The sequence below is a fragment of the Trachurus japonicus genome, chromosome 11 (assembly GCF_045865225.1).
Source record: "Trachurus japonicus isolate A0001 chromosome 11, Traja_1.0".
Classification (NCBI taxonomy): domain Eukaryota; kingdom Metazoa; phylum Chordata; class Actinopteri; order Carangiformes; family Carangidae; genus Trachurus; species Trachurus japonicus.
The window spans coordinates 2,517,601-2,541,877 of NC_140917.1; the positions used below are offsets into that span (position 1 = coordinate 2,517,601).

The window sequence follows — 24,277 nt, forward strand, 5'->3', positions numbered from 1 at the left end:
TATGGACTGTGGAAGTTTGAATAGCAAAAATACATAAGTTATCTTGACGTGAACCATATGTTGCGGTATATATTTAAAAAAAAAAAAAAAAAAGGAGGAAACACGGCTTCACAGGTGGGGGCGGCATCCCCCCACTCCCCCCTCCTCGCGGGGTCTGCAGGGAGGGCACAGAGTAGTGGTGCAACAGATCACAGCTGATCCGTGATCAGCACACAAGTGGTCCGCGGATCTATTGATTTTAAAAAAAAGGTGTGCGTGTAGTGTGGGGACACATACGCCACCGTGGCAGCCGAATGAACGGGCAATTTAAAAAACTCTGCTCGTATATTTGAAGCTGCAGCTTTACCTTGTGCACAACAACAACTGCATGCTGTTTTATCAACATGTGGACTACTCTGAACGTCGCGACGCACGTTAATTTGCCTCGTTAAAAACGTTCGAACGTCAGTTTCCACCTTCGAATGTTCTCATTTTGACTAACATTCGAATTGTATTCGAATAGCGAAGTTCGTTCTGACCGCCCTACTGTGGTGTGTTTCACGCTGCCACCTAGCCGTCTGGCCGTCTGGCGTCCATATAACATCGGATTCCATAATCTTTCCCCCTCCAAAAACGCTAGTCTAAACGCGGAATAGAAAGTGAGACTGCAACGGCACTTTTGCGTTTTCTGTTCAGATCGTTTCCGTGTAAAATGGAAATGGCATTTCGGGGGCGAAAACGATATTTCCCCCCCCAAAAAAATAGTTTTAAAGCAGAAGTAAGTGATATTTTTGTGTTAATATAAGTCTTAAATAGTTATATCTTCCGACAGCAATCATTGGGTCGCGTCGTCAGGTATCCCAGCATGCTTTGCGCGGCAACGCCGACTCCCGACGGCGCCACCCAATTTTTTCTCAATGGGAGCGACACGACGCTCCGCGAATTGGTCGGAGATAGTGTGGCTGGGGCTTCAGTCGGGACTCGTCGGCCGTCGGGAGAGTAGACTCGTCGGGTACTCTGATTGGCTGTGTGCTAGCTATGGCGATTCTGATTGGCGGTGCCCTAAGCGAATCAGCGCGGTGTGTGGGAGGGACGGAAGTGACCACAGTAAACAAACGGTGTCCTAGTCTGTCCTACAGTAAAAATGGTATACAAAATAAAAAGAGGAGAAAAGCAATATATTAAGCGGCAATTTAAGCATCAAAGATAATCAAACCCACATAGTTTGAAACAACGTTCAAAACACACACAGCTAGTGTCACAACTAAGCATATAAAGTCCGCTAGCTTAATGCTAATGTATAATGTAAAACACCATAGACGAGCTAACAGAAATTAGCATCGGCTATCGCCATTTCGCGGCAACCGAGCCACAGTAGTAAGCTGCTAAAAACTGTTTTAATTTCGGCTTTCGCGCTGTTAAAACGTGGCTGGTTAAATTCTTTTTGGGAGATTAATGTTGGTCTCATTGATGAAATTTAACAACTGTGGCAGTGGCATTAGTTTGTTTGAATGAACAGTGAGCAGAGCTGCCCCTGGTCTGTATGGGTCTGTATTTCTATGGGGGAGTCCTCGCCACTCAGTCTCTCTGGTCGGCAGTCGGGGCGGTCACAGTGTGTTTCACTGTTTCCTTTCTCCCGACGAGAGGCGACAGACTCGTCGGCCAAAGCCGTCGGCGTCTGGGCGCGTCGTGGCGGGGTGTGTTCCTGGCTTAATGTTTGGAGTTTGAATCCAGCAGGGAAGCTTTCTGTCTTCCTCTCTGTTTCTGGTGTTGATGTGTCTGTGGCAGCATTACAGCGCCACACTCAGGCCTGGTGGACGTACTGGAGCGTTTAGAGCCGTTTTCAGCGAATCCGTGTGTACGTAGATATTTCTTGAAACGATGTTGTGTTCAAAAACGAACAAAGAAAAGGATCGTGTGTTTTCGGGTGAAGCTCACCTTCCTGTCTCCGTCCTTGGGCAGGGCGCTCAGGGACTGCGTGCGTCTCTTCATGGGGCCTGTAACGGGCGCCGGGTCGTTGGCCACGCCCGGGGAGAAGCTGCATTCACACAGAGAGAGAGAGAAGAGAGAGGAGAAGTGAAACTGAGGATCAATGAGACGGGGAAAGAAGGGAATTCCCTCTGTGGAGGATCAGATGAGGATCTAGATCCAGAACAGACTGTACAAACAAAAACTAAATCCAGCTCGTTAACTGTGCTCTTTTTCTTCTTTCTTTATCTTTTATTCACAGACACAGAAGACACAAAAATAAAAACTGGAATCACCACCTCAGAGTTGCACGTGATTTATGAATAAACGGCCTCAAAACAAGTGGTTTTTTGCATTTCCTGATATTTCTATTCTATCATATTCACAGTGAAGTTGACTGTTGACCTGGATATATAATAAAGTCATTTATTATAATCATTATTTTCCTCTATTATACATTCATGTCAAAGTCAGTCATTGTAAAGTCACGAAGGGCAGAGGATAGATCATATTATGTTGCATTTATATGTTTAATATTTTGTATTAAACAATTAATAGAATGAAAATGACTTCTGTGCGGATTATTCTTTAATCTCATACTTCTTTAAATTTGCTTATATTTATGCAAATCTGTTTTACATTAACATATCTGCTGTGCAGTCTGAAAATTATTGAGAATATTTTGCATTAAATAATTATAAAAACGAACATATCTGCTGCGCAATCTGTTTTTCTTCACTTCACTCTTTGTCCGTTTGATTAAAGTTGAATAAAGTTGTTTTTTTAGGAAAAATAAAATAACGCAACAGTTTGTGAGTGGTGAGGAAACAAAAGGAGACGATGATGAATAATAAAATATAAATAAATCAGGGTTAACCTGGGTTTAAGTTTCCGTGTTGTGGTTTTGAGTCATTCAGTCCCTTGGATTCACCTGAGCTCCTCCCATCTCTCCTTTAACACCTGTATCTCCCTCTGACCCTGCTGGTCAGTGAAGGAACTGCAAGTGGGCCCACGATGCATTTACAAAACAGCATGATTTGGATGTAAATGTGTATTTGTTAAATAATACAACTATAAATAAAGTTTCTTAATTAATTAATCACAATAATAATAATTATTATTATTTTTTAGTTTCACTACTTGCATCACATTGTGAACTTGTGGTGAACTTGTAATTGACTATCAAGCTTCCTTGTATTATTTCTTATTTCTTTTGTCTGAAATAAACTAAACTAACTAACTAACTAACTAACTAACTGACTATCTGCACAAAAAACCTGAAGGAACAAGTGGAGAACAAGAGGAGAGACAGGTGTTGGATCAACAGGTGATCGATCGCTCTCTCTCTTTCTCTTATAAAATATAGCAAATATGAAAACCTATGAACTATAAATAAAAAGTTGTGTATTTACATTATTTGACCTGTGTGATGTTTTCCACTTCCTGTCGTCTCTTTTCTCTTTTCTATTCCCTCTGTTTCTCTTTGATCCTCTCAGACTCTTTTCTCCTTCTGTGTTTAGATGTTTATATCTTTATGTTCTTTCTTTCTCTTTCTCTTTCTTTCTCTCTCTATCTTCTATCTTCCTTCTGAGTCGTGCTCTCTGCTCTCCTCTGAGAAACCGTGACAAAAAAAAAACTCCTTTTCAGAGTGTGAGGCTGCTGCAGACACACACACACACACACACACACACACACACACACAGTCTGAACCTCTCTGCTGCTGCTGGAGAGACTGACCTCAGTGTCAACCAACATTTTCCTTTACAGACTAGTTGTGCTAAAGATTTCATATTTTATATTATATACATCAAACACACACAGACAGAAAAGCAAACCTGAGACATGTGAGAGTTTGTGTGTTATAATCTGTGTGCATGTTTTACAGACGTTTACAGTTTGTGTGTGTGTGTGTGTGTGTGTGTGTGTGTGTGCAGCAGATAAGAAACTGAGAGGAGCAGGAGGTTATATAGTCGTGGGTGGACAATCTAAATCATGTTTATTATATCAGACTTTTCTTTTCTAAAAAAGTGTCATTAACCCTCTATGGTACGCTGCACTATGATGCCAGTGGGGGGAAAAATGTTTGTAGTGTTTTTATGTCTCAAAATAGACTAAATAAACATAATCTAAAGACATTTTAAAAAATTATTTATTTTTGGAAGTTTTTGGGATTTGTTGCCTGTAGCAACATTGTACCATTACGGTTCATCATCTACTGTATTAGAAACACCAGTCTCTGTAGACTTTCACCTTCACCGGCCTCATCCTCATCCCAATTCTCACTCTCATCTTCCTCATCATCATCATAATAGTCTGATGTTTAATTTACTGCATCCAAAATCACATTTATTAAGGATAAAAAACAAAATTATGATGAATTATATGTTTTTGAACATTATATTTACACCTAAACACACACTACCATAGTCTCATAATGCAATATTGATTCCATAATGGTCCACTGTCGCCTCAAGGCAACACTGCAATTTTCTATAATGGTACGTTGCATTTTAACACGTTTCCATTATTTAATAAGTAAATAATTTGCATGGAACTATTAAAAATTAAACTTTACTAATCTATTAGTGTAAATTTTTTTTTAGATGTGACAGGCCAGAAAGTGGTAACATGGTACCATAGAGGGTTATGATTGTAAAAACAAAAGGAGGATAGGAACTCACAATTTCCCTCCTTTTTCTTAGCTGGTCAAGCACTTGGTGTTGTGAATAAAGTTAAATATCTGGGCCACGTAACCAGAGAAGACCTACAGTATGTGGTGATGATAAACTCTATGCACAGGCCAATATGCTTGCAAGGAAATTTAATGTGTCCACTCTTCATGCTCTTTTAAAGGGATAGTTGAACATTTTTGGCAAATTGGCCCATTGCCATAATCCCTATAGTCATAGCAGTAGGTTCGTTACCTTTAATTGTCGGTGCAAGCTGTTTTTAGAACGGCGGAGCAGAGCCGTGAGCTGCTCAGAGCTACGCTACGGAGGCTCATGGGATTTCTTGGTTTCCCTCATCAAACTCATCAAATACACAATCCAACAACTCCACAACGCTCTGGTGGACAAGTTGTGAGCTGCACATTCACCACGCTATGAGATAATAACACAACGTTACCAGACAGAGTTGTTTTAGAGGGAAATTCATGTAAAACCAGCTGATGCACGTTGCCTTCAGGGACAGTTTTTCATCAACAGTCTCTGTATTTCCCTCTACAACAACTCTGTCTGGTAACGTTGTGTTATTATCTCATAGCGTGGTGAATGTGCAGCTCACAACTTGTCCACCAGAGCGTTGTGGAGTTGTTGGATTGTGTATTTGATGAGTTTGATGATGAGGGAAACCAAGAAATCCCATAATGAGCCTCCGTAGCGTAGCTCTGAGCAGCTCACGGCTCTGCTCCGCTGTTCTAAAAACAGCTTGCACCGACAATTAAAGGTAACGAACCTACTGCTATGACTATAGGGATTATGGCAATGGGCCAATTTGCCAAAATGTTCAACTATCCCTTTAGGATGGTGATTTTATCCCATATTGTCTGTGTCTTTGTATTGTCTTCTTTTATTTATAATGTACCCGAGTCCGTAATAAAGACTATCTATCTATCTATCTATCTATCTATCTATCTATCTATCTATCTATCTATCTATCTATCTATCTATCTATCTATCTATCTATCTATCTATCTATCTATCTATCTATCTATCTATCTATCTATCTACCTATCTGTCTATCTGTGTGTTTGTGTGTGTTTGCAGGCAGGTGGGAACAGAGAGAAAGAAAACGTCGTCGTTATTCTCGTCCACTGAGACGCCGACAGAAAACAGGTGTGAACCACTGCAACACAGAGAGACAGAGAGAGAGAAGTGAAGCATCTCTCTCTCTTTCTCTCTCTCTCTCTGTCTCTCTGTCTCTCTGAGCGATGGCGGCGGCCCCCTTTGTGAGCACAGTGACCCTGAAACATTGAAAACCACACTACAAGCCAGACCAGACCAGACAGCCACGCAGCCGACTGAGTCACTGTGAAAGAGCAGAGACACACACACACACACACACACACACACACACACACACACACACACACACACACACACACACACACACACACACACAGCCTGAGACTGAGAGAGTGGAATGAGCAAGCACAGACTGTACAAGTCCTGCCAGACACACACACACACACACACACACACACTGATAGAAAAGTAGTTTGTTGTCGTTTCTTTCTGCAGGATTTTTATCAGTGTTGTGGCCCTGACCAAAGTTCTTATTACTTTTTATTTTATTTTAAAAGCCGTGATTTTTTAACAACTGAAACAAAACTGTCCCTTTAATGTGTCTGCTGCTCTCTCTCTCTCTCTCTCTCTGTCTTTCTCTCTCGTTTCTACTGACTCACACACAAAGTCACAGGAAGGAAACAAACACAAATGCAGCAAGCGTTTTTTTTGTTTTTTTTAACTCAGCGTTTATAAAAGAAGTTGTGAGGGTTTTTTTTTTTTAAAGACACAAAACGAGTCGAGTCGAGAGTTCAAATGAGACGGTTTTTTTTGTTTTGGTTTGGTTTGTTTTGTTTTGATGCTTCTTCATGTTCAGAAATATATATTTTTTAAATTACAGATTTATAGAAAGTTAAGTTTCCAAACAGGACGGAGAGTTATAAACTGCAGTGACTTTTCAATAAAACAGATTAAACTGAACTGACTCTGTTTAGATTCACTGTAAAATGCATGTAAATATTAACTATACATATTGTTTATTGCTATAAGGAGGTATTTTTAATTTATATTTTATTATTATCATTATTCTATTAGTATATATTTGCCTGGGGCACCTTAATTTACCAATTTCCTGTGGGGATTAATAAAATATTTTATCAATCATATAAATTACTGCTCATGTAACACAACATTTTGTCTACACATGGATTTCAATTCAATCTGTTGTTTGTGTTTCTTTTTCTTTTTATTCTGTTCTTGTCGTTTGCAGCCACAGCTGATCAACTCCCTACTCTGAATTAATTAAAATCTTCTATAAGGAATAAATTAACTTCGCAGAAACAATCAATCAGAAAAACACTTCACAAAGAGTCTTAACTGCTGAAGAATGAAACGATATATTAATAATTTTGTGCGCACAGAACATATTTGACTCCTTAGATGGAAGATAAAGGTGCTTTTTGTTGTGATAATATGATCTTTGTGTTGTACAGACGCCTTAAACTACATTTTGCACTTGCACTTTACATGGTATGCATGTTTTATATGTACTGTACTTTTTTCTTGGTGACCGTCCGTCAGCCTCCATGGGGGCAAATTGTCCTTTTTTTATTCTATCTATTGTATCTGTTTATTGATTGTCTTATTAACAAAAATGTTATCTATTGTCTTATTGTCCTTAGTGTTCCTGTTGGAGCTCTTGCAAATCCTTTTCAAATGTGGTCGCCTTCCACAAATGGCAAATAAACTGACTCTGACTCTGATTTTACCACCTTTTCCACCTTTTTACACAATGTTCAAGTTGAAAAAGGAAAGGAAAAGAAAAAAAAACTTTATAAGATATTAAATAGATCTTACTGGACCCCTTCAAAACTGGCAAGACTGAAACTCAGAAACAGTGATTTGTGTTGGAGATGTAATGGAAGGGTCGGAACTCTGGTACATATGTTATATGAGTGTGACAAAACTAAAGACATGTGGAAGGCAATAACTGTGTTTTTGAATAAGGTGCTGGGCACACACTTGATCAAAAACCCTGCATTACCTGTATGTTTGTTGGGATTACTTCCAGATAACATTCAAATGTCGAAACACCAAAAACTTTGGTGTCGTCTAGCTATGACAACAGGGTGCAGGATAACTTTACGCCACTGGAAATCTCCCACTCAGTCCACTTTTAAGGAGTGGATACAGGTTTTAAGCTCAATGGCTACGAGCGGGTCACCTATAGAGTGGCTGGGAGGGAAGACTTATTTAACGAGGTGTGGGGCCCATTCCTATAGCTCAGTTGCTGGATATGTAAGAATGTCGCCATCTCTCCACATTTTATTAGAGGCAGGTACAGGATTGGTATAATATGTAGACTTCCTTGGGTGTTTTGTTTTGTTTTGTTTTGTGGATCTATGTTTTGTGTTGTAGGTCTGGCCTGTTCTGTACATTATTGCTGGACTGCATTTATTTTTTTGCTATTTTTGTTGCTGGGCAGATAGATACTGATAAATGCAAACAAGATGTGTATCTTATCCATGTAAGTATTTGTTTGTATTTGTCTGTCATAAACATCAATAAAAAAAGAAAGAAAAGAAAAAAACTTGTAAAATAAGATAAATATAAAAATATAAGATCATCAGTGTATAATATGGTATATATATATGGTATAAACATTATAAACACTGTTCTTACGGGTCGTCAGTGTCGCTCTCCGTCTCGCTGTCGGCCCCGCCCCTGTCTGCAGGAGGATTGTCGTTGGTCGGGGGAGGGCAGGACGGCGAGCCCCTCTCCAGGTCTGGAGGTCCGGACCGCCCCTCACTCACCAGGGCCACGCCGCACCGAGGCTCTGGACAAAGAAAAAAATAATAATAATAATTTTATTTATATAGCACTTCTCAAGCAAATGCACAAAGTGCTTTACAGATAAAACATCACAGAAAAAAAGAAAAACCCATGCAAACCCCCCCTCCTTCTGAGGTCACATGACCCACAATCAATCAAAAATAGCCCATAGTCAACAGCAGTGCACCCACCAAATCAGTAAAAGCACAGATTCACAAAGGTACAATACAAATGATTTTATAAATAAGTAAGTAAAATGCGCTTGCAGTACAGATAAAATGTTAGAATAATTAAACAAGAACGGGAAACAGTTAAGAAAGAGAATGCCAACCTATAAAAGGTTGCATATAGAAAAGAAAAGAAAAGAAAAGAAAAGAAAAGAAAAGAAAAGAAAGAAAAGTCTGTTAGTGACAAGTGAGTGGAGGTTTGCACGTGTGCACGCGGCCGTGCAGCCGGGTGGTGATGAGTCAGAGTGGGAGGTGTGATGATGAGCAGCTCTGATTATTACAGATACTATAATGTCAGGACGTGTTGCTGCGGCGACGTGAATGCACTTCACTTCGCTGGTACAGGAAGTGTCTCCTCGGGGGGTTTCTGTGACTTCACTGGCATGTTATAGAAGCAGTTTGACATTAAAGCCAATCATAATTATCATTATTATTATTATTATTATTATTATTATCATCATTCCTCCTCTGGTGAAAACCTTCAAGACTTTCAATTGAAACATGTGGTCACAAAGTGATTTAAGAGGGAGAAGCATGAACACTGAGCGCTTTTTATTTTACTCTGTGAGTTATGCAACAGGTAGAAACCAATAAAATAGTTTTAAAAAATGAAAAGAGTCAAGTAATTGTTATATTTGTCGAGGTTTTGTACTGCATTTGTCTTAAAAACTCACTTTTATAATGTAATTTATGGTTTTAAATATCATGGGTCACAGAACTGTACTTTTATTTTACTATTCATGAGTTGTGTTGTGTGTTTGTCACTGTTTTCTCTTTTGTTTTCATTGTATTTGTCTGTAAACCCTTTGTAACTATGTCAAGAAAGCTGCAATATAAATAAAGTTTATTATTTATTATTATCATTATTATCCTCCAGTCCTTCCAGATTCTCCTCACCAGCATTACATATAATAGAAGCTTATATTATATATTATATAAACACTGTTGCCCATAAAGTTGGAATAAAATATATTTTTTTTACCTTTTCTCATGAAATGATTGTGAAGATGTGATTTATTCTTGAGAGATAAAGTGTATATCTTGGACTCAGTATGTGATAATTGCATCATTTAAAGAGGAATGTGTCTGAAAACTAAATTATTCCAACTTCATAGGCAACAGTGTGTGTTTATAATAAATAAATGAATAAATTCACCATAAAAAAGTTTCTGTTTTCTGAATATATTGATAATTTGATCCATCGATTAACCTCCAGTTATTTCACAAACACCAACAATTCACTGACTCTTTTAGACATAATGTTACGTATAATGTTACATAAATAACTCCCAATAATATTCAGCTTCTATAAAAATAAAGAAACAACGACTCAGAGACTAAAACATGTCGTCCCTCTCTCTCCGTCCCTCCCTCCTTCCTTCCTCAGATTCAGTTTGGAGATTACACCGTCTTGTTCCCACCAGTCAGAATAAAATTTAGCACTCGAGTCAATAAACAGTGTTATCAACAGTGTTACTGGAACTGGATCGGTGTAAACACCAACTGTGCCGCCGCCGCCGACTCTGAATCGCAATTCAGTCGAAACTGTTTTGGGAAACACTCGCTCGGTCCGGCCAACGTTTGTACTGGAGCGTTTTTTGGCAGAGAAACGACAGCCATGATTATTTTTATTCATTCTCATTCACTTAAAAGGGAAAGTGTTTTTCAGACACAACTCTTTATAGATAGAAATATATACAGACCACTCCCAAAATGATCAGTTTCTCTGGTTTTACTATTTATAGGTATGTGTTTGAGTGAAATGAGCAGTTTTGTTTTATTATTATAAACACCTGACAGCATTTCTCCCAAAATTGAAATAAAAATATTGTAATTTAGAGCTTTTATTGGCAGAAAATGACAACTGGTCAAATGTTTTCAGACCTTGAATAATAATAAAGTAAAGAAAACATGTTCATATTCATTCTTAAACAACACAACATAAATTAATAAATTAATTAATTAGTTAATTACGTGATAATGTCAAGAAATAACAAGTAATTGTGTCATAATGTCTAGAAATAGCCTAGAAATAACCATCAATTTCATAAGTAATGTCGAGAAATATCTGCAAGAAATAACGGATTTGGTGGAGAAAAATTCTGGCCTTTCCCAAAAAAAACCTGTGTAATCTTTTGCCTTTATGAAAAACATGACATTACTATGAAACTGACTGTTATTTCTGGGCTATTTCTAGACATTACTACGCAATTAATTGTTATTTCTAGGCATTTTCACGTAATTAACGGCCTGTAAATTAAAGGGTTACCGAATATTTTAACTCAGGAAGAGTTTATAAATCAGTTTTTGTGGGATATTAATGTCGATGTTTAATCCCAGCAGTGGTTTTTATAATCTTCTTCATCTCTTCATCTACATTTGTGAAAGTGCTCTCTTATTTTTGTATGTACAGTATATGTATATGTATGTGTGTGTGTGTGTGTGTGTGTGCTTGTGTTTAAATGTGTGTGCACAAGCTGTGAAATTAAAATCAGACTTGTGGGTAAAGAGTCGTGATGTGGTCACACTTCTTCTATATAAAAGGACACAAAGTCATTTCACAGGAAGAAGCATGAACACTGAGTGTATTTTGCAACAGGAAGAAACCAATAAAATACTTTTTTAAAAAATGAAAAAAGTCAAGTAATTGTTATATTTATCTAGGTTTACTTTTATCACACTGCATTTGTCCTCAGAGTGAATCTTAAAAACTCACTTTTATAATGTAATTTATGGTTTTAAATATCATTGGTCACAGAATTTGACTTTTATTTTACTATTCATGAGTCGCTGTGAGCTGTTTTCTCATTTGTTTTCATTATATTGGTCTGTAAACACTTTGTAACTATGTTAAAAAAGCTGCAGTATAAATAAATTTTATTATTTATTACTATTATAAAGTTCATTGTAGCTGTTCAGTAAGTATTCAGTAGTTCAGTAGTAGCCTATTCCAGATTCTCCTCACCAGCATTACACATAATGGAAGCTTACATTATATATTATATAAACACTGTTGCCCATAAAGAAAAGAAAAGAATGACTGTCATACATGTAGAGATGCTTTTAAAGGGATAGTTCAACATTTTGCCCATTGCCATAATCCCTATAGTCATAGCAGTAGGTTCGTTACCTTTATTTGTCGGTGCAAGCTATTTTTAGAACGGCGGAGCAGAGCCGTGAGCTGCTCAGAGCTACGCTACGGAGGCTCATGGGATTTCTTGGTTTCCCTCATCAAACTCATCAAATACACAATCCAACAACTCCACAACGCTCTGGTGGACAAGTTGTGAGCTGCACATTCACCACGCTATGAGATAATAACACAACGTTACCACACAAAGTTGTTTTAGAGGGAAATGCAGAGACTGCTTGATGAAAAACTGTCCCTGAAGGCAACGTGCATCAGTGGTTTTGCATGAATTTCCCTCTAAAACAACTCTGTGTGGTAACGTTGTGTTATTATCTCATAGCGTGGTGAATGTGCAGGTCACAACTTGTCCACCAGAGCGTTATTGTGGAGTTGTTGGATTGTGTATTTGATGAGTTTGATGAGGGAAACCAAGAAATCCCATAATGAGCCTCCGTAGTGTAGCTCTGAGCAGCTCACAGCTCTGCTCCGCCGTTCTAAAAACAGCTTGCACCGACAATTAAAGGTATAACGAACCTACTGCTATGACTATAGGGATTATGGCAATGGGCCAAGTTGCCAAAATGTTGAACTATCCCTTTAAGAAACATTTGTGAAAGTGGTCTCTTATTTTTCTATGTATATGTGTGTGTGTGTGTGTGTGTGTGTGTGTGTGTGTGTGTGTGTGTTTAAATGCGTGTGCACAAGCTGTGAATGTGAAATGAAAATCAGACTTGTGGGTAAAGAGTCGTGATGTCATGTCCACCCTGGAGGAATGGGGTCATTGGCTACCTTTGGCCTGATTGACGAGCTGCTGGCCATCGGCAGGCTGGGCGGCCGCTCCTCCTCCTCCTCCTCCTCCTCCTCCTCCTCCTCCTGCTGCTGATTGGCTGGGCTCCAGGAAAGGGACGAGCGAATGCCAAGGGAACACTGGCACCGAGCGCGGCTCCACGTTGGTCCAAACTGTGGGAACACACAGGGAGGGAGGGGGGAGAGAGGGAGAGAAAAAGTGAAATGTCATCATGTTTATCTGTTTCAGCATCGTGGGTTCGTGGACAGAAGGTGAAGCTCCGCCCCCCCTCCCCCCGTCCTCCCTCATCCCCCCCCCCACACTCTCTCTCAGGCGGCACCATGTGACTTCCTGTGTGATCGTGGGCCAGCGATGAGCTCAAGAGCTTCTAAAAAACTACACTTTGATAGAAACTGCCAGAGACACAAGACCATGAATGGAGTTGTGTATTCAGTGACCTACTCTGCACCCCCCTCTCTCCCCCTCCTCTCCACACACACACACACACACATATAGAGACCCCCCCCCCAGGATAATGAGAGTTGAGGGGTCATGTGGTGTGTGATGTGATGGGATGTGATGAAGGAACCTGTTATTTTATCCTCAGACCTTCTCTCCCTCTCTCTCCGACTCCGTCTAGACTCTGAACTCTGCAGCAGCAGCGACGACAACGCTTCAAGCCAAGACACACACACACATACACACACACAAACACCTCTACTGCTGCATCACAGCATTAAAGGGATATGCTAACATTTTTTTTGCATGTTTTGCTTCACTCCCGAGTCCATGACCAGCAGATAGACACCATCCTTTCCACTGTGCGTGCAGTAACAAGGGAGATAGAGCCGTATCGCCCGTAATTAGCTTAGCTCAAACGCTGGAAGTGTATGGGTAGTGTTAGCCTGCCTCCACCTAAAGTCGCTAATTAGCTTAGCTCAAACGCTGGAAGTGTATAGGTAGTGTTAGCCTGCCTCCACCTAAAGTCGCTAATTAGCTTAGCTCAAACGCTTGAAGTGTATAGGTAGTGTTAGCCTGCCTCCCACCTAAAGTCGCTAATTAGCTTAGCTCAAACGCTGGAAGTGTATAGGTAGTGTTAGCCTGCCTCCTACCTAAAGTCGCTAATTAGCTTAGCTCAAACGCTGGAAATGTATAGGTAGTGTTAGCCTGCCTCCACCTAAAGTCGCTAATTAGCTTAGCTCAAACGCTGGAAGTGTATAGGTAGTGTTAGCCTGCCTCACCTAAAGTCGCTAATTAGCTTAGCTCAAACGCTGGAAGTGTATAGGTAGTGTTAGCCTGCCTCCCACCTAAAGTCGCTAATTAGCTTAGCTCAAACGCTGGAAGTGTATAGGTAGTGTTAGCCTGCCTCCACCTAAAGTCGCTAATTAGCTTAGCTCAAACGCTGGAAGTGTATAGGTAGTGTTAGCCTGCCTCCTACCTAAAGTCGCTAATTAGCTTAGCTCAAACGCTGGAAGTGTATAGGTAGTGTTAGCCTGCCTCCACCTAAAGTCGTCAGAGAAACTCTTCAGCAACTCTAAACGGAAACCGGCGGGCCGATCTTCGTCTCAGAGCTGACAAAACTCTCCGGTAAGGCATCTTGAGCGGTCAAATGCCGCTAACGGGACGAGATCGGTCAAAACGGAGGGTTCAAGCAAAGACGCTTTATTTTGGTTCAAGCTAGCTACATCGAGGGTAGGTTAGCTTCCTGTTTCAAAGTAAAAGCACAAATTCTATCGTCATGGTTTTCTGTATGTAAAGGGCAACGGGTGTTTTATTTTGTGAAAGTAACCAGAAGTGCGTTGGTCACAACGGCTAGCTTGAGTAGCGCCGAATTCGTCCGAACAAAATTGTAAACAGCTGGTATTTAGACAAATTAACGACACACTGCTGATCTAAACGTCTACTTTCTCACCTAAACATGTTTGAAATGTCGATAAAGTGATATATTTACAGAGTTTAGAGCTCAAATGAAATCAGCTTCTGACTGCTGATTTCGGCTCAGGTAGGAGGCAGGCTAACACTACCCATACACTTCCAGTGTTTGAGCTAAGCTAATTACGGGCGATACGGCTCTATCTCCATGGTTACTGCACGCACAGTCGAAAGGATGGTGTCTATCTGCTGGTCATGGACTCGGGAGTGAGGCAAGACACGAAAAAATACAACATTGCCATAAAAAATTTGAAAATGTGATGCATATAACCCTAACGCTAAAATATACTGAATGAATACAATAAATACAATGATACAAATACAGTGGATAATACAGTGAATAGGTACCATGAATAAATAAATTTAGCATTAAACATTAGTAAAGTGCTGTATTGATAATATAATCCCATTTAAAATTGTGATTCAGCTCTTTTTATATATGAAGAAATGAAAAGCAGACACACACAATCGGCCCAAACTGAAATCAAACTATGCAGGAAGTGTTTATTATTTATTATTTAGCTTAAGAGCTAATTTCCATCTGTAGTTTAAGGTGAATTTTAAAAAGGCACCTATATAAATAAAATGTATAATTCTCATTATTATTAAACCCCTGTATCACTGCTACAGCTACGACCACACAGCTGATATTCAGCTCCTGAATATCTGAACATTTCCCTCCTGTTACTTCAGCAGTGATTTGTTCTGCTATAAATTTTCTGACTAATAAAAGATCTCAGCCTCAGAAACAAGTTTCACTCTCTTCTCCTCTTCACTCATTCGCTCTCTCTCTCTCTCTCTCTCTCTCTGTCGGCTCAGAGTGGAAATAAAATAAATCGCCAATGTCCAGTTTCCGTTTCCATGAATAATTTTATACTAAAGTATTAAAAACGGTCTATATATAGCGGAAAAACATTCAAGGGTGCTCAGATCCAAGATAGTACTGCTGAGCTGGACGACAGGGGAAAACGTGAGAACACACACACACACACACACTTACAACAACTTCTCTTTTAAGTGCTGATCCCGGCGTCACATGACGATGACCAACCTTTGCTCTCTTTACTACTCAGGGACTCGTTGTGCTGCTGTTTGCAGGAGGAGGAAGCTGAGAGGAGGAGGAGGAGGAGGAAGTGGGGATTTTACACACCGCAGGTTTCTGCTGCTGCTGCTGCTGCTGCTGCTGATGATGATGATCTTACAGTGGGAGACACCACAAATAGTCCTGAGTGCATGACCTCACCTCTCTCTCACACCGACTAGATCTTTATCTGAGCAGCTTCAGGCAGGACAGAGGTCAGGTTCAGCCGCCACACTGCAGTAAAACCAGCAGCAGCAGCTCTGAAGGCTCGTAGGGATTTAAAGCAGAAGTAAGTGATATATTTGTGTTAATATAAGTCTTAAATAGTTGTATCTTCCGACAGCAATCACTTCTATAGAGTGTTTGGTCTGAAACACGGGTCTGTCAGTCACTCTGCTCTGCTCTGAGCCCAGGAGAAAACATTTATCGTATCCTACAGTTTTTATCCAATGAGGAGAGAGAACGGCATGCAGGGCTGTGTGTGCAGCCAAGGGACGCCGTGAATGTGGCGACGTAGGGACGAGGACTGTTATGGTGCGTTCAAGGAAACTCGTATTTTTCCGACCGTGAAGTGGTACCAGTTCGATCTGGTACGAGTTCACCGGTCAGAAGTTACGAGTGGCCGTTATAGTGACTTTCACCGGTAAAACAGGTCGGAGAAACACGAGTGGGTTGCCTGGAACGCTACAAAGTCGTAAGTTGTGACTTGAAGCTGTAATTTACGATTTCAAAAGCCTGCCTGGAACGCAGCATTAGCGAAAACGACCGGACCACTTACTTCTGCTTTAATGCTCTGCTGGAAAAAAAACACTTCAGCAGTAGCTGGGTTTTCTGATTAGAATCAGTTTAGAGTCAAACTGAATGAAAATGCTCCATATAAACAGCTCAATCAGAATAAACAGGCCCAAACTGAATGAAATTTCACTTTTAAACCGAAAGAAAGTAAAATTATATCATGTTAAATGGTAAAATCATTCTGTTCTTTCTGCTCCGTGTCGATGTAAATGCGTTGTGACGTTTCTTCACTTGCGAATGCTTGAATGAAAGAGTCAAAACAATGAACCACTACTGAGATGACCAGACCATAGATCTCCATCTGTGATCGGTCAAAGGATGTATTTTGAGTTCTCAACAGGCCTGAAAATTAAAATCAAACCGGACCAGACCCACGGGTGTTGAAGCCCGGACTCGACTCGGCTCATTGGTATTAATTCTTGGCCCGAACCAAAGAGGAAATTTCTGTTCCGCTGGTTTGTTTGGGTCGGACACGCCTGTTAAGAACAAACTGTTTACATGTGATATGAAAATAAGAAAAACTGAACTGAATATTGATCTCTGGCGAACAAATAATAACATTATTTCAGAATGATCTCAAACTTACTCATTTGTATTTTTTGTGATCAGGGCTGAACAATTAATCGTATTTTCATAGTCATTCTGATATGAACATGTGCGATAAAGTTGCCTGAGAAGCGATGAGTACGAAGACGGGTAAATCAAAGTTCTGTTAAACTGATTGATTATTCATGAGCAATTTGTTCAATAAGAATACGCTCAAAATATGTTTTTACATTATTCTATTCAGCGTTTCTATTCAGGGAATTAAAGCAGAAAAACTTAATATCCACACTTCTTATTTAGTCATATCGTTCATTGCACAGACCGTTGCAGAAGAAACTGAAGATACGATATGACTCAGAATCACTGATTCATTTTCAATCAGGAAAACATGGTGGAAAAACTTATGTCATTATTATATTTATATTATATTTATATTTATTATTATTTCTGATCGAATAACTTATATAGTTTCCTCTCTATTTAAATACATTTTGAACATAACAGTACATATTTTTGTTTTACGTATATTTTGGACGTCGTGAATGTCTTTATATCTTTATTCCTCACTTTCTTGACTTCTGTGCTACTGTTGCAAAAATGAATTTCCCACCAGTGGGATCAATAAAAAGTCTAATGTCTTAGTTGCATGTTATGTTATGTTATGTTATGTTATGTTATGTTGTTTTTCTGTCATTTGAATTAAAGCAGAGTCTGTGGACCAGTGTTATGCTGAGCTCTTGCTGAAAGCCGAGAGCTCTGGTGAAAAAAGTAAAATAAAACTCAATAAATAAACTTGTCAAAATGTTTTAGGTTCAAATATTGAAGCTGAAAAAGCTGCAACGAATGTGAGGAAGCTATGATGTTATGAAACCAGGTTAAAAATGAGGAACTGACGATGGACGACTGGCATCATCACACCACGAATGTTTGATTATGATTATATATTTATTTAGTAACAAATATGTTTTCTTTTCCAATTCATGTGGAGTGACAGACGGTTAATTCAAATTCCTAAAACCTTTCAAAATAAAAAAAGAAGTTGAGAAAGCAGAAGTGATACTTGTTGCAACGAGCAAAAACACAGCTGATATGTAGCAGCCGGTTTGTTGGTGCAGGTTTAATCAGCAGTGTGAATACGAGCTCAGGTGCTTAGTTTGTTAACAGGAACATCTCTGTTCTCATTAAACCTAAATGTTACCTGAGGGAGAGAGAAAGCTGCTCTGATGTAAACGTTTTAATTAGTCTATGTGTTGTTTCTTTTTAAATGTATTATCGTATTTATTTCCATCTAATATATCCATCAGATATTGTTTCATCTATATTAGCAATGGTTCAAAAACAAAGCTTTTAAATCAATCTGAGTGCACTTTAACCTTTCAATTCATTCATACTATTCTTCACTAATTCAAGTAATTAGCACCCATTTCATACATCCTCCATCTTTCATCTTCTACTTTTACTCTTCAGATATTGTTTCATCTACATTAGTAATGGTTCAAAAATGTTTTTAAGTAAATCTGAGTAGACTTCAGACTTTCAATTTCTTCATACTGATCTTCAACAATTCAAGTAATTTCAAACCATTTCATATTCTTCATATATTATTTCATCTCTTCAAGATTTCTTCAGCAGTTTCTTAACTTAATTCAGCATTAATAGTTTCAACAATATAATCAGCTCATTCAGCTTCCAGCTTTCAGCATTCACCCGTATTTCCTTCAGGAGATGCATTTTCTAGTTAAACCTAAATGTTACCTGGGGGGAAACATCGAGCTCTGATGTAAACGTTTTAATTAGTCTGTGTGTCGTCAGTTTTTAAAAAAATGTAATATGGTATTTATTTCCATCTGATGTGAGTGATCGGTGCAGCAGCAACAGGAAGCGCTGTTGATATTGTCAATAACGGTAAATTAACCCTTTGGTGTCGAGTCGAGTCAGAATGTGACCCACTGAAAGCGCTGAGTCGTACTTTCCGCCCACTGATGTGGTCGGACCAGGTCTGATTTCCATTTGATCTGCTCGACTTTCCAGCTCCGTCTCGACTAAATGTCACAGCGTAGAGATAAAAAAAAACAACAACATCATCATCATCATCATCGTACTAACGAACGTGTTTCCTAACTCCTCGGTGTCACAGAGCGAGTGACATTTCTCTTATCTGCTAAAAAGGAACAAGTTAATCCGTCCTGCCTTATCACCAGAAATGTGTATTACTGTAAAGGAATAGTTCACCAAAAAATGAAATTCAGTCATTGTTGACTCACCCTCATGCTGATAAATACTCAGCATGTGGGTTTTTTATTCCTCAAAGTGCATCTGGAGACCTGGGAGGACGAAAACTTTATGAGAGTGAATAGGGCCCGACACAAAAACGTCCATAAAACTACACAAAAACCATTTAATCTTCCTCCACACTGTTCGTCCACTGCAATCCAAGTGACCTGAAGGGAGATAGTCCAGAGTTTACTGGAAATTACGTCATTTAGGACATTTTTACAACCCAAACAGTCGCGCTCTCGCATTCAGGCGATGCAAGCGGACGTGACCGGACTTCGTTTCGGGTAAACTCTGGACTATCTCCCTTCAGGACACTTGGATTGCAGTGGACGAGCAGTGTGGAAGAATATTACAAGGTTTTTGTGTAGTTTTATGGACCTACATTTGTGTCGGGCGCTATTAATCGCAAGAGTGTGCCCCAGGCAAATTCAATCCAGGACTGTTTAGGCTGTAAAAATGTCCTAAATGACGTAGTTTCCAGTAAACTCTGAACTATCTCCCTTCAGGACACTTGGATTGCAGTGGACGAGCAGTGTGGAGGAATATTAAATGGTTTTTGTGTAGTTTTACGGACGTTTTTGTGTCGGGCGTTATTGACTGTCATATAAAGTTTTGGTTGGACTATATGAACCGGCCTCCCGGGTCTCCAGATGCACTTTGAGGAATAAAAAACTACTCCAGAATATTCATCATTCATCAGCATGAGGGGGAGTCACTATTAATGACTGAATTTCATTTTTTGGTGAGCTATTCCTTTAATCCTCCACTAGTAAAGTAGTTCCCTGGTTTAGAGAGAGAGAGAGAGAGAAGGGGGAATTACTGGAATCATGCAACTTTACTTTTTGCACCACAGGCTTTTTTCTGGGGTTTCTCAGCACCGGCAGCAGCACCTCACTCTCCAACGTGTTAAATAATACGACTCGAGATCCGTCAAACTTTAACAGGACCTGCCGACACCCTGAGGAGGCGCTGCTGCATGAATCTCCCAGCTCCAAGTGGTGGTGATGGTGTTTGGTGTTTGGAGATGGAGATGTGAAAATAAATCAGGAGGAGCAGCTCAGAAAAACCCTGTCTGCTGTTTTCTTTTTTCTTTTTTTTCCCTTTTAAAATAGTAGACAAGAAATACACAACGCCCTACAGGATATCTTCAAATGTGAAATACCCCTTGAGAGTAAGACTATGTTTTTTGGACACATACCTCAGGAATGGCCGAAAAGAGATAAACACTTAGTAAATATTTTGCTGGTGGCCTGTAAAAAGAGTATTACCAGAAAATGGTTATCACCGGAGAGCCCAACCATAAATATATGGATGGATATCACAATGGACATTTATAAAATGGAAAAGATAACAGCTTTTGTTAATCACAAATTGGAGAAATTTACAAATATGTCACGCCTCATGGGCCGGATTTTATTTTCACAAACCAGTAGTGTTTCAATTGTTGTTATGGTTGTAAGTTTTTCTTCTCATAACTTGGATATAAACTAAAATACTATGTCGGCATTTAGGGCAGACAACAGATGCAAGAAGTCAGAAGCTCACATGATGTATATATGCTGCGAATGTCTGTTTCTGAATGTCAAGAGAGCATACAGCAGCGATAAAAGAAAATACACCTGATGGAGTGAACAGCTGCACCTGTCCTCTCCTCTGACTAACACCCAGTTACATTAATTCCTCCTGCGGGTGCAATAAGAGCAATAAGAAAAGTTGCTCCTGAGCTGCTGTGCAACAACAATACAACACAATGCAACACAATACAGGACCTCGGCTGCACCTTCTCGTCTGCAGATGCACTCGTACACTGAGCAGCAGTAATGAAACTTGTGATGCTAATGCAGCTGCACTTGAGCTGCCTGGTCTATATTTAGGAGAGAGATCTCAGCCGTGGGGCCTCCGCTGCTGCTGCTGCTGCTGCTGCTGCTGCCTTCTGCCTCTCTCTCTGTGTGTGTGTGTGTGCGTGTTTTATAGTGTGTGTGTGTTTGTTTCTAGGGCCCGCTGTGGCTCTAGGTGTTTTTAAAAATGTATGGCGGTAGGAAACGTTAACAGCCACCTGGCTCGGTCGCAGCAGCAGCAGCAGCAGAAGTGTGAAGAGAGAGAGAGAGAGAGAGGGATAGAAAGGGAGAGAAATAAAATAAAAGCGCGCTCCGGTAATCAGCTCAGGCCCTCAACGCTTTACTGCGCTAATTCTACCGGTGGAAGCAGCGTATCCATGACAACACGCCACACGGCAATACGATTATTACTCCTTTTTTTCTTTTTCTTTTTTGCAGTTGAGAGTGATGAAACACATTCACATCACGCCGGACTTGCCCTTGATGCCCCCTGTCTGAGGTTGTTGTTGATTGTCTGGAACTGCAAGATGAGTGTGTGTCTGTGTAAGTGTGTGTGTGTCTGTGTGTGTGTGTTAGTGAGTGTGTGTGTGTGTGTGTGTGTGTGTGGAGGAGGAGGGAGGAAGGGGGGAGGAGGAAGGGGGGAGTGTGAATGTCCTCGTTGCTCTCTGCACTCTCTGCTCTCAGTCTTGCATGCCGAGACATGTCAATATCCTCACTCCCTTTTTCGAAGTTTCACTCAAACGCTGCTTATCTCTGTCTCACACACACACACACACACACACACACACACACACACATACAAATATATACACACACATATACAAAAAGGGTAACCCCCCTCCTCCCCCCCGCCCAACATGCACACTCAGCAACCACACACACACTGAGTCACAACTTACACACAGCAGCAGACTCACTAATCTGAATCAAGTCCAGAAATCATCATTATAGACCAGACGACCGACGAGCCAGAGTTATATGAAATATTAAATATTAAAAACATTAAAATTAAGATATTACAGAGCACAAAACCCCTCTGTAGCTGCAGCCACGTCCATATTACCTGACATTTATCACCATCCAAGTCTCAATATGACCTGTGACGATGCACAACAACCTATAAATTACTAATATCTCCCTGAATTTATGACACTTTCAGTTTTCAGATTCAGAAGAGTGAAGCTTCATAATGACACAAAATGAGACGCCGCTGCCTTTTTATAAATGGAAACCGTCTCCATATTCATAAATTCAAAGTAACATTACTTCTTTCTGAGTTTTTTTGCCATACTGTACAATATAATATCGCAAGGTTGGCATGGTAACAAGCACACAAGTATAGGATGAATTTAAACACCTCCATTTCTCGCCGCGGCCAATTTTCTTTCTTTCACACGAAGCTGACAAAATATTTTCACAACAGACTTTTCTTTTTTTTAAAAACCTGAATAGATGCTTCTTTGGAAAAAAAGTATAGACACACAAAAGTGCAGCCGACAGACGGCAGAAACATCACCACAGCTTTTCATCCTCTCTCTCTCTCAGACAGACGCCACCAGAAGTGGCTGCCTTTTATTTAGAAGAGTTACAACAACAGCACATCCACCTCTGGATGGTCAAACCCAGCTTCTAAACACTCCTGGAAGTCCATAAAAAGCCAATAAAATGAAAGGGATAGTTCAACATTTTGGAAAATTGGCCCATTGCCATAATCCCTATAGTCATAGCAGTAGGTTCGTTACCTTTAATTGTCGGTGCAAGCTGTTTTTAGAACGGCGGAGCAGAGCCGTGAGCTGCTCAGAGCTACGCTACGGAGGCTCATTATGGGATTTCTTGGTTTCCCTCATCATCAAACTCATCAAATACACAATCCAACAACTCCACAACGCTCTGGTGGACAAGTTGTGACCTGCGCATTCACCACGCTATGAGATAATAACACAACGTTACCACACAGAGTTGTTTTAGAGGGAAATTCATGCAAAACCACTGATGCTCGTTTCCGTCGGGGGCAGTTTTTAGATAAGATAAGATAAGATAAGATTACACTTTATTGTCAGATCACTCTGAAATTTGTCTTGCGTCCCATGACGTCCAAAGTTTCACACAAATAATAACAAAATACCAAAAACATACATTTACAAAAAGCATAAATGTTACCCTCAAAGGTCACATTTAAAGAAAAACACAAACTACCTCCTAACTTTTTTCATCAAGCAGTCTCTGTATTTCCCTCTAAAACAACTCTGTGTGGTAACGTTGTGTTATTATCTCATAGCGTGGTGAATGTGCAGCTCACAACTTGTCCACCAGAGCGTTGTGGAGTTGTTGGATTGTGTATTTGATGAGTTTGATGAGGGAAATGCAAAAATACCGCTTGCAACGTGCAGAGCTCACGTCTCCGCCCCGCCGATCTAAAAATAGCTTGCACCGACAATTAAAGGTAACGAACCTACTGCTATGACTATAGGGATTATGGCAATGGGCCAATTTGCCAAAATGTCGAACTATCCCTTCAAGTAAAACATGCATGAATGCAAACACTAATTGTTTAAAATCGAACAGGGTGTCTAATATTTCAAAATGAAACAAATCTTGCTAAATATCCTTTAATAACTTGATAAGAAAGTCTAAAATGACCCTAAAATTGCAGATGGAGGCCGGGGGGGAAGTCTCCTTCACCTTTGCTTTCTGTTCCTACACTGCAAGCAAACAATAGTACAGTGAACATGAGTCATAGCCATAGTACTCTGATGACTCGGCCAGAACCTGAGAGAGATAATGAAAGCAAGAAGAAGCACGAGGCCCCGATTCAGAGATAAAAGCTTTTTTCTTTTTTCTTTTCTCACCGGTGCCTGGACGTCCCATGATGATCTGCTTGCGCGGCGCCGGGTGAGGCGACTCGGCCGGCAGGATGAGCGGCAGCAGGGCGGTGGGGGTCGGGTGGCAGGCCACGGGCTGCGGCAGCGCCCCCCCGGAGGCGTCCTGGTGGCCCCCCTCGGGCTTCCTCTCCCGCTCCCGGCCCCCCGAGCCCGAGGAGGACAGGAGCACCGAGCCCGACGAGGTGGACATCGACCCCGGGGCCGAGGGGCTGGACAGGGAGGTGTGGCTCCCCGTGGCCGGAGTCAGAGACTTTACAGGAAGATAAGATACAGATACA

The 24,277-nt window shown here is 40.3% G+C and overlaps 1 protein-coding gene across 3 annotated transcripts in view; it reads right to left on the reverse strand.

Annotated features, from left to right (window-relative positions):
* cica (capicua transcriptional repressor a) overlaps window positions 1-24,277 on the reverse strand; it is an 83,370-nt gene that overhangs the window by 36,372 nt on the left and 22,721 nt on the right. For all 3 annotated transcript variants that reach the window (XM_085790675.1, XM_085790674.1, XM_085790676.1), the window contains exons 3-6: window positions 23,967-24,249; window positions 12,651-12,821; window positions 8,355-8,508; window positions 1,918-2,017 (exon numbers count right to left, since the gene is read on the reverse strand). In XM_085790675.1, coding sequence (XP_085646801.1) covers window positions 1,918-2,017; window positions 8,355-8,508; window positions 12,651-12,821; window positions 23,967-24,249 — 708 coding nt within the window. The remainder of the gene's footprint in view (window positions 1-1,917; window positions 2,018-8,354; window positions 8,509-12,650; window positions 12,822-23,966; window positions 24,250-24,277) is intronic.